Genomic DNA, 27108 nt, shown 5'->3' on the forward strand with positions numbered 1-27108 from the left:
CGAAGGCACGTCTTTTTCACCTTTCTCGGGGCTGTTCGTATTCAAGCTATGAATGCACATGAACGTAACTCAAAGCAAATGCACATAAATGCAAATAAAATTCTCACAGTTGATAAACATGTAATAGAACCAAGTTCTCCGTTCGACCATTCTATACGAATGAGCGCTGTGGGATGTTCTTCAAGCGTCGATGTCCCCTATATGCGTCAATGGACGGGGTGGGTTGCTACATGGCAGTGACATGTGGCAGTGACAAGGGGAGGGATGCTAGGTTGGACGCATTTTTGCCAAGAGATGCATCGAGCACGTGCTAGAAATCATGCCAGAAATTCGTTCACGCGGGATTTGTAAACTTCGGGGTTTATTTTCTTTATTTTTAGTGGCACGAGCACCGAGTGACACTCTTGTTTCTTGCGCAGCAACTTCCGGTTAGGGACCGACTTCCGGTTTGTCACAGAGGTGGGACGAAATTAAAGATAAACAATAAAAAATAAAGACAGGTAGATATCGATGGTTCTACTTATGGTTGATGATATATATCACATCAAAGCACAGTAAAGTACAGTTTAGTACAGTAAATAGCTAATTAAGTGTCAGGAATAATTAGAAACAATTACCGAAAGTCTAATCGCTCTACATCAAAGCACACAATCGTACACTTTAGATACCCACCGCATCAGTAAAGGTTCCCGTGAAACTCCAAGACAAGAAGTCACGCCATCAGTGATGTCACACTTAACCAGGGGTACCCGTTCATTACTAATTAAAATAAATATTTAAAAACTTGCGCTAAGACGCGCAAAGCTTAAGAACAGCAGAGCGACGATCATGTAGTTATTACAGTTTTACTAAGTTTTTGCTATGTTTTGCTAGGCTTTTGGTGTTCGAAACAGCCGTACGCTGCTCCTCCGATGGACTTAAGAGTTCGGCGTCGTCATGCCTCTTAGCTTCTCTGTCGTCTGGGTTTTCGCGCACGTTCCGCATACCGATCCGCCTTCGTTCCCTTTCTCGATCGGTGCATTCGGGATCTTCGACTCTGCGCCGTCGCTTGGCTAAGGCTTCTTCGGCTCTCTGTGCAGGACCAGGGGCGCTATAACGTAAAATGATTCCAAACTGTTTTGATTCCAATTTCTGCAATCAGCCTCCACGATTGGTCAAAACATTTTCGGGCCACTCCCAACTTCGCCTGTCTGTCACGCGACGTCACGAAAACCGAGATAGCGCCCCATCTGATATAACGTGTACACACTGATTATGCATGATTAAACCGCACAAAAGAAAAATAATCATTCCTGATTCGACGCCTTTTCACCATTAGCCCTCTGCTATTGGTCCAATGTTTTCTGGCTGCGCCCACTTCGCCTGTCTGTCACGCGACCTCACAAAACCACGGAAACTCACCACGTCAAAGTGACGTGTACACGTTAAAAAAATGCATTAATATGCCGAACAAAACTGAAAATTTTTCTGAATAGCCACAGACTGCTCCGTTCCGAAAGGAATAGAAGATTGCTGCCCGCCGATCGCTCAGGCCCTCGCTACTCGCACCTGCCGGTGAGCATGTGCTTATTTGCGCATGATAAACCTTTTTGCGTGGCAGTAAAACGTTATCGAGCCCTTTCGGCATGCATACCACATCGCTCTGCCAACTCTTCCTTGCTGAGGATCCGTTTTAGCGGCATTCTTATCCTTCCGTTGCACGCCACCGCGATTTTCGACGAGCCATCGCAAGCTAAGCAAGGCGAAGCGGACTAATTCGGAGAAGCCGGCACCACCCTCTTCATGCGGTTATCTATTTTCACTGTGCTGGCTCAGCCACATCGAAACCCTCTCCCCTAGAGTGTGCTCTTCGCCTCTTGTCAGCCAGTTAGATAAGAAAAACCGCTGAGTGTAGACAATGTTATTGGTTTTGAAAGGGAACAAACGTGACCTCATATAAACGAGCAGAGTGTTTGATTGGGCTGTTCAGACAACGCTGCGGGTCACCGCCCGATGCTTGCGTCGGTGGTTACGTAAATTTGACGTCAGGAGTTTGGAATCAAAACAGTCTGGAATCATTTTACGTTATAGCGCCCCAGGGCCGGTATTTTGTAGCGATGCCTTTAAAGTAATAATGCCTTTTCGCGCTTATCGCACTTTGTCAGTAGTCAGAGCGACGGTCCGCTCGCGTTATCAACGGAATCAGCCGGCCGTGAGCGCTGGAAGATAAGACTATTCTAAAATAAGTCATAAGGCATCGCTACAAAATCGCGGCCCGGCCGCGACACCGACGCTAGTGGCCATGGGATCGGTGCTGTCCTGCTACAGCGTGATACCACTACACGAGAGGAGTTGTTGCTTATGCCATTTGCGCAGCGGAAAAGAACTACTCGATAACAGAGCAGGAATGCCTCGCAGTAGCTTGGGCCATACAAAAGTTTCGACCATATCTTTATGGACGCCACTTCACAGTCATAACCGACCACCATGCCTTATGCTGGTTGGGGTCAATGAAAAATTTGTCTGAACGCTTTGGTCGCAGGGTGGTCCGATTACAAGAGTACGATTTTGACTAATAATAATAATAATAATAATAATAATAATAATAATAATAATAATAATAATAATAATAATAATAATAATAATAATACTTCGTAATGTGTTTTGCTGTGGTATTTTTTACAGTGACACACACACTCACACACGCACACGTGTGTGTGTGTGTGTGTGTGTGTGTGTGTGTGTGTGTGTGTGTGTGTGTGTGTGTGTGTGTGTGTGTGTGTGTGTGTGTGTGTGTGTGTGTGTGTGTGTGTGTGTGTCACTGTAAAAAAGACCACAGCAAAACACATTACGAAGTAATATTATTATTATTATTATAAGCTTTGCCCTGACTGCCAGGTTCCTGCCATACAAGCCCACGGAAGGCTTCGGCAGACCTTGCACAAGGATATGTACAAATTGATTGATTATAATAAAGATTATTATTATTATTATTATTATTATTATTATTATTATTATTATTGTTGTTGTTGTTGTTGTTGTTGTTGTTGTTGTTGTTGTTGTTGTTGTTGTTGTTGTTGTTGTTGTTGTTGTTGTTGTTGTTGTTGTTGTTGTAGGAACTCTCTTCTTTTCACAATTGTTCTTTTTATTCATTTTTTAATGATATTCCCCTGCAGTGTTCTTGTTTTGGGTTCTTACTGTATCCGTGCGCATCCGTGCGCCAGCACTCAGACCTTAGGGTTGTTCCTGGGCACGTTAAATACACATTATTATTATTATTATTATTATTATTATTATTATTATTATTATTATTATTATTATTATTATTATTATTATTATTATTATTACTACTACTACTACTACTACTACTACTACTACTACTACTACTACTACTACTACTACTACTACTACTACTACTACTACTACTACTACTTCTTCTTCTTCTACTCCTGCCTCAACGCGAGCTAATGTACCTTTGTTACAACGCACTGCTGAACGACGAGATGCCGTTTCCCCACGTGATTTCGCTTCGTCCACTGAAAAAACACCCGAGACTGCACAAAAAAACAAGAGTCCTGCCTCGGTTGGAACGCGCACGACTTCGACATTATCGGTAGCTCAACGGCCGCACCGACCTAAGGCTATTTTTGTGTCTAATTTGAGCTCTGAAACAACCTCTTCCGACCTGACCAACCACTTAAAGGCCTTGAATATTCCTCCCCTCTCCTGCCGGCGACTTAGAACTAAATATCAATCGTATTCTTCTTTTCATGTAGCAGTCGATGATGAAGCCCTTAAGCACCTGAACCCGTCAATGTGGCGAATGGGTTGCTTGTTCAAGCCGTTCCCTGGGGCTTGAACAAGCAACCCATTCGCCACATTCTGACAGGATGACACGATTCATGCTACTGAAATAACCCCCAAGGATCAAAGTGGCGTGTAATTTGGACATTTTTTACCAAAACGCTCGTGGACTTCGCACCAAAACACGTGATTTTTTTTTTTTGAATTCAACAACCAATATCACCAGTAGGCATTGCGTACGTGCCGCCGCTCCCCTCGTCTTCTGCTCGTCGTCCGCTGCGCGTCGCCGTCCGCCGCCCAGCAGACGGCGGCTAGTATATGGGGGGATCGTTTTTAAGGTTTATGGCATTTTAAAAAATCGTCTGTAGCAGATATAAGTCTAGTCCTTGAGCTGGATTGTTCAGAGCGGACAATACTGGCACGATAAATCGAAACGCACATTGAAATAATTAACAAAGAACTGCAAATAACTTCCTAATTAATTACTTTACGGCGCATATTGCAACTTACGAGTTGTAGCCGCCGAGTTGGAGAGACGCGTCCACCTGCCCATCAAACCCACTAATTTGCTATGGCAATCGATGGTTCGACTTTCGGACGAAACTGCGATTTATTTAACAAAATGCTCATGTATGCATTGAAGCACAAAAGTAACCACCCACCTACTTCGTCCCACACTTTAGGAAATAATATCTCAAAATTGGTGTCATCCTGGAAATTTATTTCAAGTGGACGCGTCTTGCAAACTCGGTGGCTACAATTCGTAAATTGAAATATGCGCCGTAAAGTAATTAATTAGGAAGTTGATTAGCAGTGCTTTGTTAATTAGTTCAACATGCGCTTCGATTTCTCGTGCCAGTATTGTCCGCCTCTGAACAATTCAGCTCAAGGACTAGAAGTATATCTGCTACAGACGATTTTTAAAAATTCTATAAATCTTAAAAATGATCCCCCCATATACTAGCCGCCGTCTGCTGGGCGGCAGACGGCGACGCGCAGCGGACGACGAGCAGACGACGAGGGGAGCGGCGGCACGTACGCAATGCCTACTGGTGATATTGGTTGTTGACTTCAAAATTTTTTTCTCGCTTCAAACAAAATTCACTCGAATAAAAATTTCTAAATCACAAACTAAGAAGTCGGTGCGCATATTGAGCTATCTGTCATATTTTTTATCTGGGGGGCCTTATATCTTAAATGTGGCATGAATATCGCAAAAAATAAACTTTTTGCCAACTTTGGAGGTGTTTTTCTAAAAAAATATATGCCTTAAAGGGACATTAAAGAGAAACAGGAAGTTCAGCTGGAATAAAAGAGGGACCTTCAGGAATGCATGCAGTTTTTATTGGGTGCAAAAATATGAGTTATTAGCGGAGAAATTCGTAAACAAAGACCAAATATCTCTTCCTCAATTTCTCTCACCCCAGATTTGGCGCTGAAGCAGTGTCGTCACAGATTGCATTGCTCTCAGTGAATCAGAATGCGCCATGATACGTCACCGCTTGCGTAAACGGCCGAGGCGCTGGATGCATCATGGCTGCATGCATGGTCGCTGTGTTTGCGTTCGCCGCGATAGATACCGTTGCTGCCGCTGAACCTTGCAACGAAGAGCTTGCCAGGGAAGCAGGACTGCATTTCAGCGATATTCAGTGAAACGGAGCGCGAAATGATCCTCCGTGCTCGAGCGGTAGGTGTTTCCGCGTGCGATGGCGGTGAGCCGCCGGCCACGCCGGCGGGAAGCAGAGCTTCGTTTTCGTCGATGGAAGGCGAAGCGTGCGGTCCGCCAGGCGACGATGTTCCCGACAGAACAAGCGCAGAAAGTTGCGCATGTACTCGGTATGGTTATTTCGTGGCTTTATTTAATGACATTCAGCACTCACCGAGCCGCCAGTTTGCTGCTGCAGGGGCACCGGTAGGGGGTTTGATGAAGGCCACATTGAGGGAACAGCTGCTCGAGAAAGAACTGGCCTCTGGGGCACGCCAAGATACTTTCCGAGGGCAAGATTATACACATAATCCGATGGCGAGAAATGCAGAGAGCACACCATGGGTTTATCTGGCTCTTTTGCCGTTTTATCATCGGCAGAGCACTGAGCCATTGCGAACGCGGGGGAGCCGGGGCTCTCCGCGCGACACCACATGAAAGGACACAATCAAGTCAACACTGCCACTGCCTCTGAACAAGCGCCTTGGGCCATTTATACAGCCCTCAACACTACACACACGAGGCATTTTCTGGCTTTTCCCGCGAAGTCAACGTTTTTCGAGCCACGCAACACGCAACCAAACACCGTAGAGCGAAACAGGCGCGCGTGACGATGCATTGACCAAAAACAAAACTACGGAACTATATCGGCCGCATGTATCGCCATGCCATTTTTTGTTATTTATTTAATTTTGTGCTAAACTTATACTTCCTCGCTTGAAACGGTTTAAAAAGTTGGCAAATGCTGTTTATGCACGTTTAATACCTGTGTCACACGGGCATATTTGGAAGGCCTTCCAGTCAACGGCCTTCGAAACACCACAAATCTATCGACTCAAAGGAGTTGTCGCGCTGCTACACGGCACATTTGAAAGGCCGTTGAGTGGGTCAGGCATTTCTCGCAAAATTGTGTGGCGCTGCGGATCTTTATTTTCGTTTTCATGTCACCAAAAGTTAAACAACATTAAAACCACTTAAAAGCACTATAATTTCTTTTATGTTTGTTTATACGGCGAAATGGCGGCGATATGACGGCAGCCGGCAGCACATTGAGTAGAGGGAGAGTGTACTAGACAACATGGAGAAAGGAATGAACACAAGCACGTCGCTGTTGTCGAGAGTATGTACAGTTTACACACGTCAAGTGGTAAAAATACTTTATTGAATAATTAATAACACTCATATATAGTGTTTTTAGAGCATTTTGGTTCGATTTGTTCTTTCTAACCATAAGTACGAGCACACTGTGAACGAGAGGGCATGTTCGCGCTGTTTCCGCTTCCGTAGCTCAAAGACCATCGAGATTTCGATAGAGTTGTGGAGTGCTCCGTTGACTCGATAGACTATTGACTCGACGGCCTTCGAAACCGCTCGTGTAGCAGTTCGAACTTGACCTTTGAGTCAACTAACTATCGGTTGGAAGGCCTTCGAAACGCCCGTGTGACACGGGTATAAGGTGTATTTCATTTTGCGTTTTATTAACAGCGATAAATCGCTCTCGACCAATCGCGACCGGCCTGCATTTGTATTCTCCGACGTCACGAACGTGTAGTGCGGGAATTCCGAAGGGGCGTCAGCACCTATCATTCAGTTTTTCGCTATTTTCTCGCTTATTAAACATCTGTTTGCAGTAAGAATGGTTTGGCTGTGATCGTGAAAGGATAATCTACCATTTAAGCTCAACTTCCGGTTTCTCTTTAGTGTCCCTTTAAGAATTTCAAATTATTTTTTGCATACACTATAGGAACATGCAAAAGGGAAGAAAGAATATTGCAGTTGAAAATTTTTCGAAGTTTATGCGAAAAAAAATTCTGAAAACGCCACATTTCTTCCTTTTTTACTGAGCCAAATAAACGCGATAAATTTTAAAATGCATTCAGTTATCACATTATATGAAAGAAGGATGTCCTAGAATGCTCTAAATCAAACTTCTTTACTACACCTAATTTCAGACTTGAATAAAAAAGTTTGCCTCCAACGAACTATTGCTTCCTTGCGGAAACTTCAAATAGCGCTCACGTGATCAAAAATTTTTTCGAACAAAATACTTTGGTGAAGCCTTATTCACACAATGGCCATCTAGCCCAATTTTTTTCAAGAAAATCAACGATGGTCGGTTTTGGGGCTGGGACGTTTCGCGTGGAATGACCCGGCTAGAAGTCAGCCTAGCCCGATGTGAAAAATTGTTGATTGGATCGTTCTATGTACAGCCGAATATTTACCCTGTTTTGTATGATGATGTCATCTCTTACATTGAAAGTGTAATATCCTCCCACAGAGCTTGTTTTGAGCAGTATGCGCAAATACATTCCCCAGTACAGGCCTAAACGCTCTAGATATCCCCACTGGTTTTCGTCTGAACTCATAATTGCCCTAAAGCATAAAGATCGCGCACACCGAAAATCTGGAATTCCGTTGCCTAATGAGTGCAGAGAAGAATTCCGCTTTTTTCGGGCTCTCTGTAAACGTCTCTATAAGCGGGATCAAGACTCATATATGGCATTCTTGGAAAAGAGCGCCTCCGACCGGTCGGCGGAATTTTGAAAGTATATCCGTAAGCGCTCCAATAAACTTGGAGAGGGTTCTCGCTTACTTGACTCTAGAGGGGCAGAAGTCCAAGCAGTCGCGGATTGTTTTGCAGCCCATTTCTCTTCCTTATATAAAGATGCAGGTTTCAACGCTGGTGTCAGTCAGCAGCACACGACCGTTCCTACATCTAGTGCGGTGTTGTTTGATGAAAAGCTTGTCCACAAATGCTTTAAGCGCTTGAAGCCTTCCCTATCCTGCGGCCCTGATGGCATTCCCTCCGCAATTCTTAAAGCTTACGGCGGTATATTTGCTCCAGTATTGATATCTATACTTAATAACTTTTTGACTACTTCCACTTTCCCTCACATGTGGAAAACTGCTCGTGTTTTTCCTGTATTTAAGTCTGGATGTAAATCAGATGTCTCGAATTATCGCCCGATTTCTCTTCTCTGTGCTACGTCCAAGATTCTTTAGCTTGCTCTTCACAACATATTGTCTTTTACTGTGAAGAACTCGCTCATTCCGAATCAGCATGGATTTCTCACCGGCCGCTCCACTATCACAAATCTCGCAAGTTTGATGACACAGATCTCCACGCCGGTACTTCAAAGGGGGCAAGTTGACACCATTTACTGTATTCTCAGCAAGGCGTTTGATGTATTCAGCCACTCGCTGCTTCTGATCAAGCTTACGCACTTTGATGTTGACTCGTCAGTTGTGAATCTCTTGCGCAGTTATCTTAGTGGTAGATCATGTTTTGTTAACGTCAACGGCCAAACGTCTTCTTCGTACATGGTAACCAGCGGCGTTCCTCAAGGATCAGTGTTAGGACCACTCCTTTTTTATTGCGATAGCAATTATATGGACACTCAAAAGCAGATTTCTGCCGTCGGCGTCGCCGTCGCCGTCGCCGTGAAGTTCCGTATGACGTCAATGGAGATGAAATCGTCGCCGCGCGCCGAACGCTGTATGCGCGAGTGAAAGGACGCGAGGGGCGCGCGCTTTCACGGGGAGTGAACGCACGGCGGAGAACAAACGCGCGTTCTGCGCTGTGCTCGCTTAAGGGCTACAGAAGTAGGCGTATCTTTCCTCCTTTACAATCACCATATATGTAGAGCAAACGCGCCTTCTTCCGACGTGCGAGAGGCCGTGGGGGAGGGGGGGGGGAGGGGGAGGGAAGGGAGGCGACGTTTAGCTGCGGCACCAAGTGCCTATTTATATCAGAGGCTCTGGCAACAGTCACCAACGCCGCACGCATTTTGAGCGAACGCGGGCAAAACGCCGACGGCGTCGACAACAGTTCTGCGCGTTGCCGGTGCTGCTGCATGTCCAAGTTTATACAGCTGATAAAGCTAATATCATTACTCCATATAGCTCTCTACAAATTTGCTATCGCAATTGATGCTTCGCCTTTCAGGTGAAACTGCGACAACTTTTTAATTTTTATTACTGACGTTCTTTCCGCCATTGGGCATTCTTCATTCCTCCTGTATGTCGATGACATAAAGATTTTTAAGGCAATTCACACTGTTGATGACTGTCGCATCCTGCAGTCTGACCTGCTTTCTTTTTCTAAATGGTGCGCAGATACTAACCTCACCTTGAATGCGGCTAAGACCAAAGTCATGACTTTCACCTTTTTTTATGTATTTCTTTTTCGATGTATACGTGCGCCAGCACGTAGACCTCACGGTTGTTCCTGGGCACGATAAATGATTGATTGATTGATTGATTGATTGATTATTTTGCTGATGTCCGTGCTAACTTTCTTTAGCTTTTTTTTTTTTTTCACTGTGACCAGCGCTAACGTTTTCGAATGTGTTTCCGCCTTCCTTGATAGAGTCGCAGGTAGGCATGTTGCTGTTCAGTTAAGGTAAAACAGAAACAAAAAGTAAGTTAGGCCTTCATTCTCTTCTCGTTGCGAACCTCATACAGCATATTAATAGAGATTGGTCCAAGCTGATTTAGTTCCACTTTAGACTCCATTTAAGAGGCAGAAAGACAACAGTAAGTAATAGAAATTACAAAGCGTTAGCATTAGGAAACACATACCCCAGTCGCGCCAGTTACACGCACGCTTTCAAACAACGTTCAAAGCGAAAAGAATTGAAAGAAAATTCAGAGCCCTTCCCCCGTGGAGAAAAGGGGGGTAAGCGAAGCTTGTGGCAAGAGGACACTGTCGCAGGCGTTCCGCTTCGTCTGCCCTAAACTAAGGGTCCGCGGCTCTTCGCTGACGTTTCGCCTGGGCTTCGGCAGCGCTCACGCTAGAATCGGACGACCAGCTTCGCTTAACCAAATTTTCTCGACAGGAGAAGGGCTGGTGATTTTGTCTCTTTGGGTCCCGCGTGTGACAGGGGTAGTTCAAGGGCGCGTTACGGGTCGCCGATCACACAGGGGTACGTGGCATCGAGCTTAGACCCTTTCTGCACAGTCACCAGGATCGGCCCACTTTTCAGCGTGACACCACCACCACCTGCGCCTAAAGTCCCTATATAAGTACCGCCATCCTTTGACAAATGCCACTTCGCTCTCTCCTGTGTTATCCTGTATCTCCGATTGGACAATGATAGCGCGCGCTTTTCACTTCTTTATATATATTTTTTTTTTCCGGCTCAGAGCCATGCTGAAAGTCCTCTGCGCAGCCGCAGTCGCCGGCGGCGGCGGCGGCGCGTGCCCGGCCTGAAAGCTTCAACGTGGACTTTCTAGGTGCGCCACAGTCGATTTGGCTTTCGCAAGCATGATAAGTGGTTCTTGAGGGAAAGGGAAAGGTTGGCGCTATCTTCTGCAGCCCTTGAGGGAGCACGGCTCAGCGCCAACGGGGAGGGGTAAGTGGGAGCGAAAGAAGGGATAGAGTGGAGTCGCCATGGCTGGGCGAAGCAAAACCGGCAGGCATAGGCGGCACGTATCAGGCCGAGATGGAAGGCCTTGGTGTGCTGCAGAGTCTGCAGGGGTGTTGTGCCAGGCCGGTCAGGCCCGGGGTGGGGTGGGAGGCCGTGAGGCCTTCCCGCTTGTAGAAATGTCCTTAGAGGCGTGCGGAGAGCCCTGACGAGTCAAGGAACTCCACGACGCCTCGAAGTGCAGAAAGGTGGTGTCGGCCGGGGAAGAGGAGATCTTCCTCCTTGCCAGAGGGGAGGCCCAGGCGGCGGAACTCCTGCAGGAGTGGGCCCCGCTGCTGGAGGTACGCCGGGCAGGCCAGCAGGAGATGTTCGATCGTCTCCGGCTCCCCGCAGGAGCTGCAGGCCGGGGACGTCGCTCGTCCCAGTCGGTAGCTGCGTGCTGCCGTCCAGCTGCAGCCGATGCGGAGCCGGAGAAGGAGCGAGGTCTCCCTGCGAGCCAGGCCTCGCTGGGGGAGTGGTCGTGGGGGGCATCCCAGTGCCACCCGTTTGTCTGGGTGGTGGGTCGCCAGGTGTCGCCGCAGCCTCAGTCCTGTTAGAGTTACTGTATATGCTACCAAAGGTAGCAGAGTTGCGCGTCTGATTTATGAACGCCGATCGTGCCTCCATTGGCCGAACGCCATCACGTGGGTTCCAAGCAACCGTGCACAGAGGAGAAGCTGATGCTCCGGCCAGTTTCTTGTATTTCCCGACGCCACCGCTGCAGCGAACTGGATTGACGGAAGTTAACGCTAGCCAAGTTCAAAGCGAATCTGGTCGATCTTGGCGTTCGCTGTTACGTGCGTGTCAGCTGCGGAACAACACAACGTGCGCAGCAGATCTCACAGGTGTTCAATCGTAGTTCCATCGAAATTCCACCGTAATCAGACAAAAACAGCTAATATTGCAGTAACCAGGTGATTTCTACTTGGCTGCTGGTGTAAATTTTCGGCAGTGGCGTAATCGTGTTGCTGCCGAAAACTTACGCCAGCAGCGAAGTAAAATACACTTGGTTACTGCCGTATTAGCTGTTTTTGTCTGTTTGCGCTCTGCGCCACCAGATGGCAGCACCATACAGGCCGCTCACGTTTACGGTTCCGCCAACAGGCCCCAACGCTCGGTCCGCCTGCGTTTACCCGATAACCGGACAAGCTAAACCTCTCTAATTGACCAGGTGCTCTGCTCCCAACTGCACCAATCGCTCGGAAAGCGGAAAGTTCCGAGAAGGTGCACAGGTAAGCGCACAAGTCCAAAAAACAACTAATATTATTCGCGCTCCATCTCACGCCGCGCGTTAAAAATCAGCAGTGCCTTTTTTCTTCTTGACTATTTTATCTAGTGAGCTGTTTCCATGCGCTTTGTTTGCGATTAGACGGAAAAGCGGTCCACACGCGATGGAAAAGCGCCCATGGTCGACCGACGACACGGTAGGCATGTCGCCTGCAAAAACGGAGTTCGGCTTCACCACATAGGTTTGGTTGCTTGCCAGGCAAGATGGCGGACCTACGCGCAACTCTGCTCCCGTAGGGAGCATATACAGTAACTCTAAGTCCTGTTAGAGTAACTCTAAGTCCTGTTAGGACTTAGAGTAACTCTAAGTCCTGTTAGAGGGCGAACACCTGCGAAACTTTTTTGCTGGAAATGGCCATGCTAAAAAAATTGCGTTGGCCATACCGGTCTCGTCGACCACATCCGAGAGGCCCTTTTCTTGCCTTCGTCGATTGAAAATGTACTTGCGGTCGACGACTGGACAAGCCCGTTTGAACCATCTGGCAATTTTGCATGCCCACAAAGAACTCTCTCGCAAAATCAATTTGAATAAGATTGCCGACGACTTCATTTCCAGATCAAGTGCCCGAACGAACACTGATGGTGAAATCATCGCATCAGACAACGAAATGATGTATTTAATAGGAGAGAGAAAGGCACCAGTTTACAAGTCAAAGCAAACCACCTGGCTTAGAAAACAACGCAAAAAGTTATACAAAGGAATGCAAATTGGGTCCATAACAGCGCAAGCAGAGTGAGGACATTTGGGTAAGAAAAGACGCGTGGTTGCGCTATTTGTAAAACTCCCTAGTCTATCTGTGCATTTTCCTTTATAATTTTTATTCGTCGTATGCTGCATTTGCCTGTAAATAGTGCAATCCACGTTGTTCCTATATTTGCTATCGTGTCCTTTCGCGCTTTTGAGATATCGCTGTCTTATTTATTTATTTGTTAATATGTTTATTTATTTGGGCACCTGATAATTTTTACTCTATAATCCTTTGGTCTGCCTCTGGAAATTAAACGAAACCAGTGGCATAAGGAATGCTTTGAATGTAATGAAACTATGGCGTTATGGAATCACATTATATTTATGCTAATAATTATAGTCATAAGTTGTGTTCAGAAATTGTTATATATCGTTTAATCTTTATATATGTTATGTCTTATCTTCTCAATAACTGACCTTTCGTCAGGAAAAGATTTCTTGATTGAATCTTTTGTAGCAAATATTTTACAAGGCGTTCCAATACATGCTCCAAGTACACGCCATAGACGTGTACTTGTGCGACTTAATACGCACAGGACACATGTATCTCCCTAACGTGTTTAACTGAATCCGCTTGTCGCATGGCTCAACCAAAGCGACGTCAGTCTCTTAGCGGTGCGAGGGGACTCAGGCTGTAAAACTGAATTGTCTCCTACTCTGAGGTCTTGCAAATACTCACAAAGCTGACCCTCTCAGTTCGGCTGTCGGTGTTAGTGGCGAAAAGGTTAGGAAAGGAAGAAGAGAAACAGCCAGAAAGACCGGACAGCTCTTTTTGTCTGTTTCTTCCTTTCCTAAACCATTTCACCACTAGCATCGAGAGCCATGCACTGCTAGCCCAACATCGTAATTTACCATCACTTTGGGTACTCGACTTGGCGTCGGCAACGTTCAACAAGCCAACATGCAAGCCGACAGAGCGAACAAAACCCCAGCAACTCAACGGCGCCGCCGAACCGCAGAGCGACACGCAGAGTCGAATTCTACGTGGTGCGGCATATGCCCGAAATCCACCCACTCCGCCGCTCGCATTTCAATCTATTGTGATGGCAGGAAATGCATACCGCACTTCGACCCGTCGGCATCAGAATGGTCCTTTTGTTCTCATCCATCTCTCTTACTTCTTGCGCTGGAAAACTCATGGAGCGCATCATACTTGCTCGCCTCACAGTATTCTTGGACATCATCATAAGCACTTACCACATACTCTCATAGGTTACCGCGCACATATCTCGACGCTGGACGTTTTTCTTCAGATGCTTATACACCCTAGCACTGTCCAGCTTCGTGCTATTCTCGCTGTAGATCTAAGGAAAGCATTCGACAACGTGGCTCATCACGCTATGCTCCAAGAACTGACCCGCACAATGTGCGGTGCCCGGGTTTACAATTATGTCCGCACTTTTCCTCGAGCATGTACCTACTCCTTTCGCATAGCAGACGCGGCTCCATGTAACCCACATTTTCACATCCGCAGTGAGGTTCTGTTCTTTCTAGGGATGGTCGATTAACTTTTTTATTCGATTAACGAGTAATAATTCGTCATTTTAGCCTTTATTCGATTAATCGCTTTTGATGCAGGGCTTTTCATCAATTAATTGATTAAACCAAAATTTTGCCAGGCACTTTTAAAAAGGTTGAACCACAGTTATCTACTTTTGTAGGACCTAATTAGAATGTTTGAGAGGTGGAACAAAGTTTGAAACACAAGTGTATAAACGTTTGATAAAGGATCACCTTTAACGTGTTAAAGACTAAATATAGTTGGCACTAGTGGCTGTCGAAAAGATAACCAATATATGTTTAAATAAGATGCATGGCTCCATACAACTAAAATGACGCAACACACCAAGGAAAAGACCAGCGAAAGGAAAGGGCGTTTTATTAAGATACATGGCCTAGTGAATCCCTGTACAGTACAGTTAAACAACAAAATGGCAAAGGTGAAAGGTGAAGTCCAACTGAAATATGCAAGAAACTACAATATACACAGGGTACTGTTTTAAGATTTTAAACCACATGCTCTTTACTACAGAGCGAAGGAATTGTCAATTGACTGGGATGTTTGGATAAAACCGACACCTTCTTTGAATGGCCACACAACCGGCCAACACGCGAGAATAGACGCTCGGGTGCTATAGATTTGCTGGAATCGACAGGAACTACATCTTTATGTCAAAATACATGCTCCAAAAAGGCGCGCATGCTGTGCCACGTCTTTAGTGCACTGGGAGTGGCACGACGATCATGACTGGGTAGCACGCCTTGAATTGCGAGCGCATTTCAAGCCTCCGGCTTCGGCCGGCGGGATGGCGTGTGCGGTGTGGGGGAATAGATGGGAAGCGCTCGGCACAACATCACTTGAGACTCGGAAAAATTTATACCTCCCTTCCACTCCGTGAAGATGGTCGAACAGCGAAGCTGTGTTAGTTACACCGAGTGTTACGAGTGTTACATGTGCATGTGTTGCACGTGATGCAATGCGTAAACACAAGTAAACACAGATCTACAGCACGAACTTATATTGAAACGTTGCGAGGCGAGAAAAGGGCAGCGACTTCCGACGCTACTCGACGAATGCCCAGGTCTCTGGTCGAAACGTGCCGAGCTGCCGCCAGAGGCATGGCTGCAGTCAAGAAAACCGCGCGCGTTCGGCGCGAACGCGGGGAAACGCGGACGGCGTCGGCAGCAGCTCTGCGCGTTATCCGAAAGGGCGCGCCGCACAGAAACACCTTCTCTGATACCCATCGCCTCTTCTCGCGCCCAGCGCGGCCTCTCATCGGTCGCCTCCTCCCCCAGTGCGCCTATCCTCCATGGAGGAAGGAAAAACATATGAGGGAGCATTACGTCACGCAGCCAGCCTTGGAAAGTGAACGCTTCGTGTTGCCAGTAGTGGTGGCCCAACACGTGACATCTTGCGTCGAGATCACGGAGAATCGAGATTTGCCGAGACGTTTGGTTGCCGGTAGTTTTTATTCGGTGAGCGCTCGACCGGCAGCTGCTCACATGCAGGAAGGAAAAAGATTTTTCCTTGTTTTTTTTTTCCTTGGTTTTGTTTTCGTTTATTTCAAGAGTTCCAAATGGTTTCGAATGGGTATTGAAAAAAAAATCAACCGGGAGTACCTACCTACCACGCGCTGTGACGTATATCCTTCGTGCTCTGACGTTTTCACCGCGTGTTGGGCCACCAGAGTCGGCGTCAATCGCGTTGCGGTAGGGATCCCTCCTATCTTTTTCCTTTCTCCATGCTATCCTCCTCTGCTGGTCACGTGACCTGCCCTCCCCCGGCGCGGCTCTCATCCTCTGCTGGTCACGTGAGCTGCATGACATCGGCGTACGGACGGACGGCCCAGCCTCGACCTACAACCTCGACCTCCGCTGTTAAAAACAGTCGACAGTCGCTCGGCTCTACCCGTGCTGCGGCAGAAGCTACATGGGTACCGGACTCGCAACACTCGCATGTCATCATTCAATTAAGTTTTTCACCACCACCACAGCCGCTCAATCACTGCTCGTGCGCCGCCTTTACAGTGCGATTTCAAAGTTTTCGCGCCACTCCTGTCAAACCTGGTGTTAACAGCGCAAACACCTTATAGACGGGAACACGAGACGAGAAGACGACACCACGAGCGCCGTGGGAGCGTCTTGTGTTACCGTCTAAGGATTTTGCGCAGTTAACATCAGATGGAAAACCAACAAGCCCAGGCTGCGGTTCTCGCAAAATACATTTCCTGTCAAACGTAGGTTTGGTAATATCGATGAATCGATTAAATATATCCCGCAAAACGATTAATCTTCATCGATGTCCACCTTTCATTTATTCGACTTAATTAATCGATTAGGCCTGTTAGATTAATCGTTTTCGAGAGTTCGACAGGTGTGGAGCGAAAATTTTGAAATCGTACTGGAATGGCGGCGCACGAGCAGTGACTATGCGGTCATGGTAGGGTAGCCACCCTAGCCATGGTAAAGTGACTGTCGACTATTTTTCCGAGTCCCGAGTGATGCGGAGCCGAGCGCTTCCGCAAGCTTCCCGCAGAGCGCACACGCCGCCCGAATCCGGAGACTTGAAATGCGCTCGCAATTCAAGGCGCACAACCCAATCATGATCGTCGTGCCACTCCCAGTCCACTAAACAAGTGGCACAGCATGCGCGCCGGTTTGTAGCATGTATTTGACATAGCGATGTCGTTCATCTCGATTCCAGCAAATCTATAGCGCCCGAGAGAAGGTGTCGGTTTCACCCAAACATCCCAGCCAATTGACATTCCTTTGCTCTGCAGAAAAGAGCATGTGGTTTAAAATCTTAACCAGTAATTTTGTTTTCCACTGTATATATTGCAATTACTTGCATATTTCAGTTGGACTTCACCGTTTGCCGCGGCAAGAACGCGGTTGACTAACCACGCGCGGGAAAACGGGAGCGACGGCGGAGACTTCCGCCGTCGCCGCTTGCTGGAGACTATAGTGAACTAGATAGGGGGCTGTGCTATCTAGTTCACTCTACTGGAGACCAAGCGGGATGTCACGTGACCCACCCGGTGGCACTGATAGCGCTTGCGATTCCCGCGCGCGCATTTACATTCGCACGCCCGTGCAGCCGGAACATAGAGGGACCTTAGCAGCCGGTCGATTGCAGCGCGCCCGCGCGGCGCTAAAGGGAATTACAGATCTAGGTACTTGCTGGCGACGCGTCTCCGCAAACGCCCCTAGCTCTGTGAGTCCCTGCGCCCTAGCGCCGTCGCCTCCCCAGCTTCTGCATGGCTCCACGGAGCGCGCGCCGTGGTCCTTCAGAATGATGCATTGAGTTAACGGTGTTGAAATCTGACTGGCCACAATTTGTCACTTAGCTTGGATCTCAATTTCTTTCCCCTTTTAGTTTTACCATACGTTACCGCATACGGTAAGGTGCGCACCATGTTTTGCAAGCCGAGCCGGACCAAGCCTAAACATAGCGAGCAAGTGGCGTCGGCCACAGAGCCCACGCCATGCATGTCCGTGTCTCGCGTGCGTTTTTCACCATGGTAGCACCAAGAGACGAGTTAAATTTAATTCTCCTTCTGCAACGTGGCGAAGTGGCAGCAAGTGTGAAAAAAAAAAAAAAAAAAAAAACACTTCGGGTTGGTGGCGTCATCTAGTGACGAAGATTTTACTTAGAGGGGGCGCAGTAACTAACTATATTCCACTTATCTGCTGGTGTAAAGTGTCGGCAGCAGTGCAATTTAAAACAAACAGTCCTATTTTTTGTACGCAAGGCCTGAAGGTTAACCGCTGTCATCGTTATCAAGTTGCCGTACGCATCGAGCACACACGCAGCTCAAACGTATTCGGTCATCGCGGTACGTTACCGCACTTGCCACACCGTAACACGGCACTACTAAAACTAATTGACTAAACAGTCGCGACAGGAGCATAGCAGCAATGTATTGTCTTCTTGCCTGCTTACTAATGGCAAGAAATTAGGCTCTAGCACTGTGGCATAATCAGTTCTTTCAGGTATTACTACGAGCTTGATGCTCTACCATTCGTCCACGATCACATGCATACTTCCCTCCGACTTCATGATCGGCCAAATGTAATCACGTTTTAACACTTCGCCAGCGCACAAATGCCATCGTCGTTTTAACATTGACCACATGACACTAACGTAAGCCCGTACGGTTGTATACACTGTCACTAATCGCGTCAAAATCCCGTGTTTCTCTAGTTAATGCTCGTTCAGTACCTGCACTAGAACCCAACAGTCGGCTCGCCACGGCCGCACTAGAAAACGATCGTCTTCTCAACGTGGTCGTCGTCGCGCTGTTTGTGCACGCACAGCTCCGTTCGCGCAAACGCGTTGTTCCACCTTGTATCGCTTCGTTTTATCTCAAACAATGCAGGATAGACATCGATTCCAGCAGTGTGCACGCCACCCTGCTTGCGGAGAGTTGCCGAGCCTGGTCCAGCGGAGGCGTTCCCGCGGCTATGGCGGCGAGCGGGGACTAGGGGGCTCGACGCAGATAGGTACGCGCGACCCCTAGGACCGAAAAGCACCTAGATGCGTAGTTCCCGTTAGTGCCGCGCGGGTGCGCTGCAGTCATCCGGCTGTCATCTCTTAAAATCATAGGCAGCGGTACAAGCTAAATTTTTGAAAAAGGTATACAAAAATGCTAGATAAAGAACATGTGTAGTATACCTGATTAAATCAAGCAGGCTAGGTGACTATTTGTCGCCACCCCGTTTCAAAGGGGATGCCAATAAATCATCATCATCATCATCATGTACGGGCGCGCGAATGTATGATGATGATGATGATGATGATTTATTGGCATCCCCTTTGAAACGGGGCGGCGACAAATAGTCACCTAGCCTGCTTGATTTAATCAGGTATACTATACATGTTCTTTATCTAGCATTTTTGTATACCTATCATTATTTTTCTTTTTCAAAAATTTTCCTTGTACCGCGGTAAATGCGCTTCCCGCGCGCCGCCCGCGGAAGGAAAGTTTCCCCTCTCCCAACTCTCCCTGGCACGCATGCGCTTGACGCGACGTTCGCTGCCCGTGCGGCGGTTATGGGACCCGAGGATTCCCACAACGTGCAGCCTGCATTTTATATTACCAGCGCTACCTCCGCACTATTGCCTCGTATTCCTGTTTCTTCACGGACGACAGCGCATCCCCCGCGGTTCCGCTGCAGTCGTACTTTCACAATCCCCAGCTGTAGTTCATCGCGAACTGCTTCCTACTAGTGATCATACGCGCTAGCAGAGTTGCAGGCCCAGACTGCAGCTTTTCGTTATCTAGCCCCGAATTCTGTACAACCTCCGATCATATTTACCGATTACATGGGACTTTTGCAAGGAACTCTTCCGGCCCCACTTGCCACTCTCATAGCACATTCTTTACGCACACCGGTGGAGATTGTGTGGATTCCTGGTCATGAGGGATTGTCGGGGAATGGACGGGCTAACTAGCTCGCCTGTGAAGCTTTACGCCAGGCTCCCGACATTTCACACGCTTCACACTCCACACGCTTCACACAGTACAGCCTAGAACCCTATAGTCTCCTCAGAAGAGTCTTTCCCCGTCCCCATCCAGCACTCCTACATGCGTATGGCGTTCTATTGCGGCAGGCACAGTCCAACATTTTGGTCTCTCCAATCCGCCTCCACCGTCTCCGTGCTTTTGCATATGAACCGCCACCCGTCTGCCTTTGTGGAGGTTACCCCAATTCCCAACACATTCTGTGGCACTGTCCCCCACCTGTTTCTCCTCCCTCTCCTTCCTTGTTCCTCCACCCCTCTACCCAATCGGCTACGTGGCCGACAACCTTGGACCAAGGGCCTCAGCAAGTTCCATTATCGACTTTAAATAAAGTGTTCATCTCTCACTCTCTCCACCTGCTCTCTTTCGTCCTCACTTAGCTCACAGTAACAGGTGGTACTGGAGTCCTCTGCAGCACCTCTTTCATTCCTATTACAGCTCATTACCACTAAAACAATTCCCGAAGCCTAGAGAACTTTACTGAACCGTATGCACTGCGCTTCACCGAACTACGTTTGACGAAGTAGTGCTGGTTTATTTGTCGCCAGCTGGAGACAACGGTCATGAAAGTGCGCACAGATGACAGCCAGCAAAATGAGTAGTTTCATACGACTCCTGCTGAGGAAGCCAACTAAATAAATTCAGATAAACAGCACACCACAATGCAAACTCTTTGTACTCTATTTATTGAAAGATTCTGGTCACTCTAATCAATATTTTTCACAGAACAAATAAAAAATTGTATCCATAATGCAACCTGAAATCTCAAGAACAAAACGTGGTTTCTCTGCACACGTTTTAAGAGTAGTACCCTTTTGCAAAGCCACTTTTTACAAAGAAAAGGCAAGCACAGGCAGAAGGGATCTCAACCTAAAAATTACTAAATAAGCAGGCTACCAGATTTCACCTACAATGCTATTTACAAGCCAAACTACGAGCAAATCCAGGGCCCTCACCACAATGGCAAGATTTCACGAAATAGTGTGTCAACATCATGCAACAGTAATACCACTTAATAGAGGTTGCCTTAAAACAAAGAAACAAATGCTATGATGTGCCTGGAACTATATACTCCTTACAAGTGGTGCAAAACAAATGCAGTACTAAACAGCACCCATAACATCAAAACAGACTGGATGCACATAATCGTTGAGTTTGGCACAAGTCAATAAACACGCATAATAGACTACTGATCTCATGCAAAAAATAAAACTTACTGTAACAAAATGAAATGGCAAAATGAATATTGGGAGTGAAATTTTGTATAAACTTCAACACAGGTAATTTAAGTGCATAACAGGACTGGGGAGCATCATCTTCCTCATACCTTAACACAGGCAGTTCAACTGCATAAAATTAACGGATCTGCGTTACATGAACATGTTGTATCTGAAATCGAAACTGGTTTACTTTACACCTGTTCTTGGAATGTCCTGCAATATGCAAATTCCAACGTTTCTAACCAGGGGCCAACTGGAAGCCCTACAGCTACACATGAAGCACACACACATGCACATACATACACACAATAAAAAAAATATCACAAGAAGATCAAAGTGCAGGACACTGCAAGGAGATTACCACATGACGACAGCAGTCTTTAAAATCAACTGTACAAGTGACAAGACATCCAGTGGCAAAGTACTTAAAATGAACTAAAATTAAACATTAAAGACCAAGTGCTTAAAAATGGCATCCTGCAGTTGATAGCACCTTTTAAACCAATGTGCCACAGTTAAGACAAACAATACAGCTTGTAAAATGCTTCTTTGACTAGTCATCCCCCATACCCATGGAAGAATGCGCTGACATTTCAAATGCACCGGAAGAATGCACCAGTGAACTCAAAAATGATTTGCTGCTAAGAACTGTAGTGCCATGATGGTCCTAAAACATAAGCTACCACCAGAAATTGTGGCACAAAGTGCCATCAGCAAAATTTACACTAACAGACAATGAGATTGCATTTGAATGTGATGACATGGGTGTCAACATGAGATGTGCCATAGTAATATTTGTTTCCAAGTGCAGGGCTGACAGGGCAGTAATCATCCATGAGAGTAGCTGCAATATTACTGGCAGAATTGGACAGGGACTCTTGGATGCAACCAGCACCTAAGCCAAACAAGGCACCTGTGATTGCTTATTGTTGATTTCTCTGCTTATAGTACCACATACAACACATGGCACTAACATGCATATTTTTCGCAACCAATCTCTACATGTATCACATACATTGCATGCTCCTGTTTTCTCCCCCTCATGCTAAACAGTTTAAGTGCGTAAGAAGGCCAAGAGGCTTAAACGAGTACCTCTAGCTGTAATTCCTGCTCTGTCATTTCTGATTGCAAGAAAAGCCTCAAGCCCTGCAGCAAGACTGAAGAGTTTGGCAAATTTTAATGTGGTGTCCAATAAATAGCGTCTCACAACAAACAGACTCTGCAGCACAATGAAGGCTCAGTGTTGTTGTCTCAAGGGCTTTTGGTAGATTTCTCTTTCTTTGTGCGTACAGCAACAGCTGCAACCAGGGCAGCACCACGACCACTTCCATCTTCAGAAAGCATCAGGTCAAACTGAAATAAAGGTGAAACCGCATTGTTAATACAGCACTACACATGACTGGCACTCCATCTGAGTAGGCAACTACCACTGTAAATAATAAGGCAAACTAATAATAATGCCACTGCTCCAGACAGCACATATTCAAGTTTGCAGAAGTAGATACTACAATGTATCATCACTATTCCTAGCAAGAGTGAGCTTTTGCACTTCCCATGTAGGTTGAAGGCTATGACAACATGGCCAGCATACACCAACCTACAGCATAAGCAGATGTTTCTCTTCCCAAAGGAAAAAAAACTACTGCCTTCACAAAACTGAAATGCCAGGACCACACAGCATATGCTGTTAAGGCTGCAAATAGTTTGTCACATTGCAATGCTGGACCCTGGTTGGGAAACCAGGGTCCAGCATTGCAATGTGACAAAACTATTTGAATTGCTGAGCACTGAAACTGTAGTGCTAGCATTGCTTTATAATGCATGAAACAATAGATTTATATTTACATGAATCATTCAATCAATTGCTATATTTTGTGGTGTACAAGTCACACTTTTTTTCAAAATAATTCATTGGCACAGCAATGATGTGAATTATCACATCGACTTACAAGATGCTGCAATTTAGGCACAAAATTTTAAAAACGGAAGTCTGGCCATAATTTTCTACACTAATACATGATTTATGATAATGAAATGCAAATAGAGTTTCGAAAAGATACTAGTTTGAAATGACTTGGTGATCTTTTTATAGTGTCCCTGTTGGTCAAAAACAGTTAATGAGATGCAGGACGCCACTTCAACAAATAAGCAATTCACCCTGGCATCTGAAGTGGCCAAGCATATATAATGCACCAATAAGTAAGGTGTGTTATTTCAGTTTCAATGCTAGAATGGGCAAATTGCTTACAGGAAAGTTAAACAGATCAACACAGAATAGCGTTTTAGAATGAATTATGCAATATTCATTTATGGAAAACCAGTTCTCCCAGTACAGCTGCCTATGCAAGAGGTCATATAGCATGTGACCTCTCGGGAGTGGTGTATTGCGATAGATGATTTTGGTATGTCAAAATGCTCCAAGAATGGTACTGTATTTCCCTTCAAAAGCATGCTTCCAAGAAGAAAGACTAGTAGAGAGAGGGGCTGGGTTACCAGAATATACAGTTAGGGTTCTGTGTTCTCAAATTATTCCGACAAAATCCAAAACGTAGTTGCAGGTAAAAAAATATACAATTAAATCAACCAAAAAATTCTGAACTTCAGGGCCTTCAGTTGTGATGATGAGGCATTGCTGTGACTACATTCACGAGAAAGAATGCCAGAAGCTACAATACTATTGTAGTGACAACAAGCTCCTCACACAACTTGCTCACCAAGCTGAGGTCCTTACAGAAACGAACTGCTCTCAATAATTCGGGAACTAGAAGCAGAGTACTATATTGCCTGACATGCACCGTCTCCTTGCAGAGTGTCTACAGGCGCTGCTAAGTCTATGGAATGACACATTTGCAACAATCTCTACGAGGATGTCGACTGCATGCTTGACACTGTAGATAAGGAGTAGTACTGTGAAGCCATTAAAAGCTGCCAAGATTACTACATTTCTGCTACGTGTAGAGCCATGCTGTGCAGTGAAAAATTTTCACAACTTGCACTGCGCAAGAAAGTGATTCTGGTATCGTGCTCAGGTCATGACTCAAACATGAAGACAGAACTACCAGCAGCATTCCATATGTATGAACAGGTGTTTTCTACCATTTTGTCACTGAGGCATTACATTACTTTGCTGGCAAAGGAGCTCTCAAAATCAGGCATACCAACGAATCTTTCAGACACTTGTTTTCCGAGAGATGCATGCCGGAGAGTGGCCTGTACTTTCAAGTACTGTGCTCGATCTACTAGCTTTTACTATATCCAGTGCAAACGTTGAAAGGGCATTCTCAATGTTGCATACAGTAAATTACAAAAAGTGCGCCACAATGATTTTAACACTGGTAAATACACATGTATATATTATAGTAAATCCAACAGCAATTAACCAGTCTATTCTACACGTTGACATAAAAAAAAGTATTCCTGCGGCCTACACTGCCCTCCATTCCTCTTTTCAGACAATGCTGTTTTGGGGGTATGGACAAAACTAAAAGGTTAACACTACTATAAATGCTAAAAACTCGAAATTTCATAGCACTGTGAAAGGAAGCTCCAGTAAACTGTGTTTTTGTTTGTTTCAGGGGAAAAAAACAGTTTTGCTCCCTAGATAAACTCTTAAAATGCAGAACCCTAAAGATATTACCAAATTTCTTTCAATCTTACCTTATACTGAGGATTGGCAAGTTCGGCAATTTTTGCCTCCATAAGTGCATGGAATCTCGGGTGGAACCGGTACACTGAGCCATCAACACCCACAGTGGTGTGAGGCCGCTTCATCTTGTTTAGGATGGTGGCCACAGCGGCAGACACCAGGTGGGCAGCACGTGATGACACACGGGCACAGATGAGCTTAAGGCTCTCACAGTCTTCATCCGTGCCAACCATATCCATCTTCACCATTACACTGTGGGCTTCTTCATAGACACCTCGGGGGTCACTGCAGACACAAGAGATACTTAGGCATGCATATCAACAGCCCACGTTGTGTTGCAGCAAATCTCAACGGCAGAAGCAGATTGCTAAGAAACGTCCTTTCAGGCATGAGAGGCAGAAGCAATCATGGAGTCAAAATCTGTTGCCACAGAACACAAGTGTGCCGGTAAGAGACTGGGCGAATTCTAAGTACAACATGTGAGCAACTATTCCACTAAGCCAGTTTACATTCAAAGCCTCTACAATAAACCAAACACCAAAAGCAGCATGCTGATGTCATTCACACAATCTTGACCGATAAAAAATGAACTTAAGGTCAGATACAGCATCATACGTGGCAATGTTTTGCTACTTTCAAAATGACATCGACTTGTTCGTAATTTAACCTTGGTTTCTGAAGGAAAAAAAGGATTTACCTTTCAATCTGAGAAATGTACTTTGTCTTGAAGAGATAGGGGGTCTTCATTTTCTCAGAAAGCTTCGAGCTGAACATCAAATTTCCTCAGCAAGGTGTACCAAGACACGACGAACAAGCTCCCCCATGTACATGCCAGAAATCATTTTCTCAAACCTAGATAGAGCAAAGAAAAAACAAACGAGAGGGAAATGAGCAACTTGAGAAACATGTTTAAAAACCCCGCTTACATACTGGCCAATGTTACTTACAACTGCTTTCCAGGGTTGAGTGAAGCCGAATCAATTTCTCTGTCATAACGTGTTCGTACAAACTCCAAAGAGCCATGGTCACCAAACGCTCCCCACTCTGTGTTGATAATGACTTGTCGAGGTTCTTCTTGATCTCCATCCCAAAGTTCCACATTTTCTAGTTTCTCCATGTAACATGCGTTTGTTCCAGTTCCTAACACAGAATGAGAGTGTCAGTCAAGCAACCCGTACTATGCAACAAGGACAGCATTAAAATTAAAATGATAAATCAAATTAAAATTAAATGATAAATTAAAAGTGATAAATCTCAACAAGAAGCTGATCTTGAACACAATATTCAAATGCTCAGCTGTCCATGCTCATATTCCAGAGACAACATGTACGCTCAGGCTCATTTCACCATCACTTGTTTCCCCGTAACTTGGCAAACGGCGAAGCCTGCGGGACCTCCGCACTCCACACTGGAGAGCCATCCGCTTCTTAACATAGTTCATAGAACACAGTTCACTTTTTTTTTTTAATGCGAGTCTTCGAAACAAGTTCTGCGTTCTCATTATTTATCATCCGGCATTCTTTTAAATATAAATTCACTTTAACCTTTTTTTTTTTTGTGACATGTGTGGTACTGTCTGGCTTTTCAATTCAGAAACAAAAAAGTTGGGCTGACGAAGAAGGGGTAGGGGCACCAAATGTGTGTCTGGAATGTCTGCACTATAATTTTTTTTAGCAGACAACACCTCCCGCTTTGGCCTGCCGTGCCACTGCCACACGTATGTCTGGAATTTTTGCACTATGGCTTATTTTTTTGAGCAGACAACAGCTCCCACTGTACACTGGGAGTAGTCGCGTACCTTTCTACCGCCATACTGTTGGCCCACAGCACCCGCAGCCTTCCCCCGTTTGCCAAGTTATCGTGAACAGAGTATAGGTACCTACGATCAATCATGGTGCAGAGTATGGGGAGCGTGCGACTCCTAAAGGGGGCGCAACAAACTGCAGCCACCATCAGACACATCGGCATTACCAGTTGTGCAGCCTTTCCAGCGTGCCACATCAGCCCACTTTCAAAGTCGTTAGCAGTCACAAGAAAAGCCAGATTAGGGCATGTGTGCATTGAAGAGTTGTTCAGGAGCCCAAATGTCGACAAATATCCAAAAACTGCAGCAAAGCATTGTGCTTTCAATGTGCAAGAGCAATGCAAGAGCCAGCAGTGGCGCACATGTGACATATTAATGTCACAATGTGGAAGTGGATGCCAAGTTCTAAGGACCTTAGTCCCATCACTTGAAAGTGAACTCTAGTACACTGTCAATAGCATTGACTTCTCAGTGTTCTTTGGAAC

At 45.9% G+C, this 27108-nt stretch overlaps 2 protein-coding genes across 2 annotated transcripts in view; one reads left to right on the forward strand and one right to left on the reverse strand.

Annotated features, from left to right (window-relative positions):
- Positions 1 to 20622: 20622 nt before the first annotated feature.
- On the reverse strand, positions 20623 to 25972 carry LOC119454582 (hexokinase type 2-like; the record flags this gene model as incomplete). The annotated part of the gene is given in 5 exon segments (XM_037716565.2): positions 20623 to 22526; positions 24831 to 25104; positions 25517 to 25598; positions 25601 to 25671; positions 25767 to 25972. Coding segments are annotated over 5 exon segments (735 nt in total), but the record flags the coding sequence as incomplete, so codon positions are not given.
- Positions 25973 to 26143: 171 nt separating this feature from the next.
- LOC119455735 (uncharacterized) overlaps positions 26144 to 27108 on the forward strand; it is a 13158-nt gene continuing 12193 nt past the window's right edge. The window contains exon 1 of the mRNA XM_037717556.2: positions 26144 to 26182. Within this exon, the coding sequence (XP_037573484.1) occupies positions 26144 to 26182 (39 nt within the window). The remainder of the gene's footprint in view (positions 26183 to 27108) is intronic.

This window comes from Dermacentor silvarum, chromosome 1 (genome assembly GCF_013339745.2).
Source record: "Dermacentor silvarum isolate Dsil-2018 chromosome 1, BIME_Dsil_1.4, whole genome shotgun sequence".
NCBI lineage: Eukaryota > Metazoa > Arthropoda > Arachnida > Ixodida > Ixodidae > Dermacentor > Dermacentor silvarum.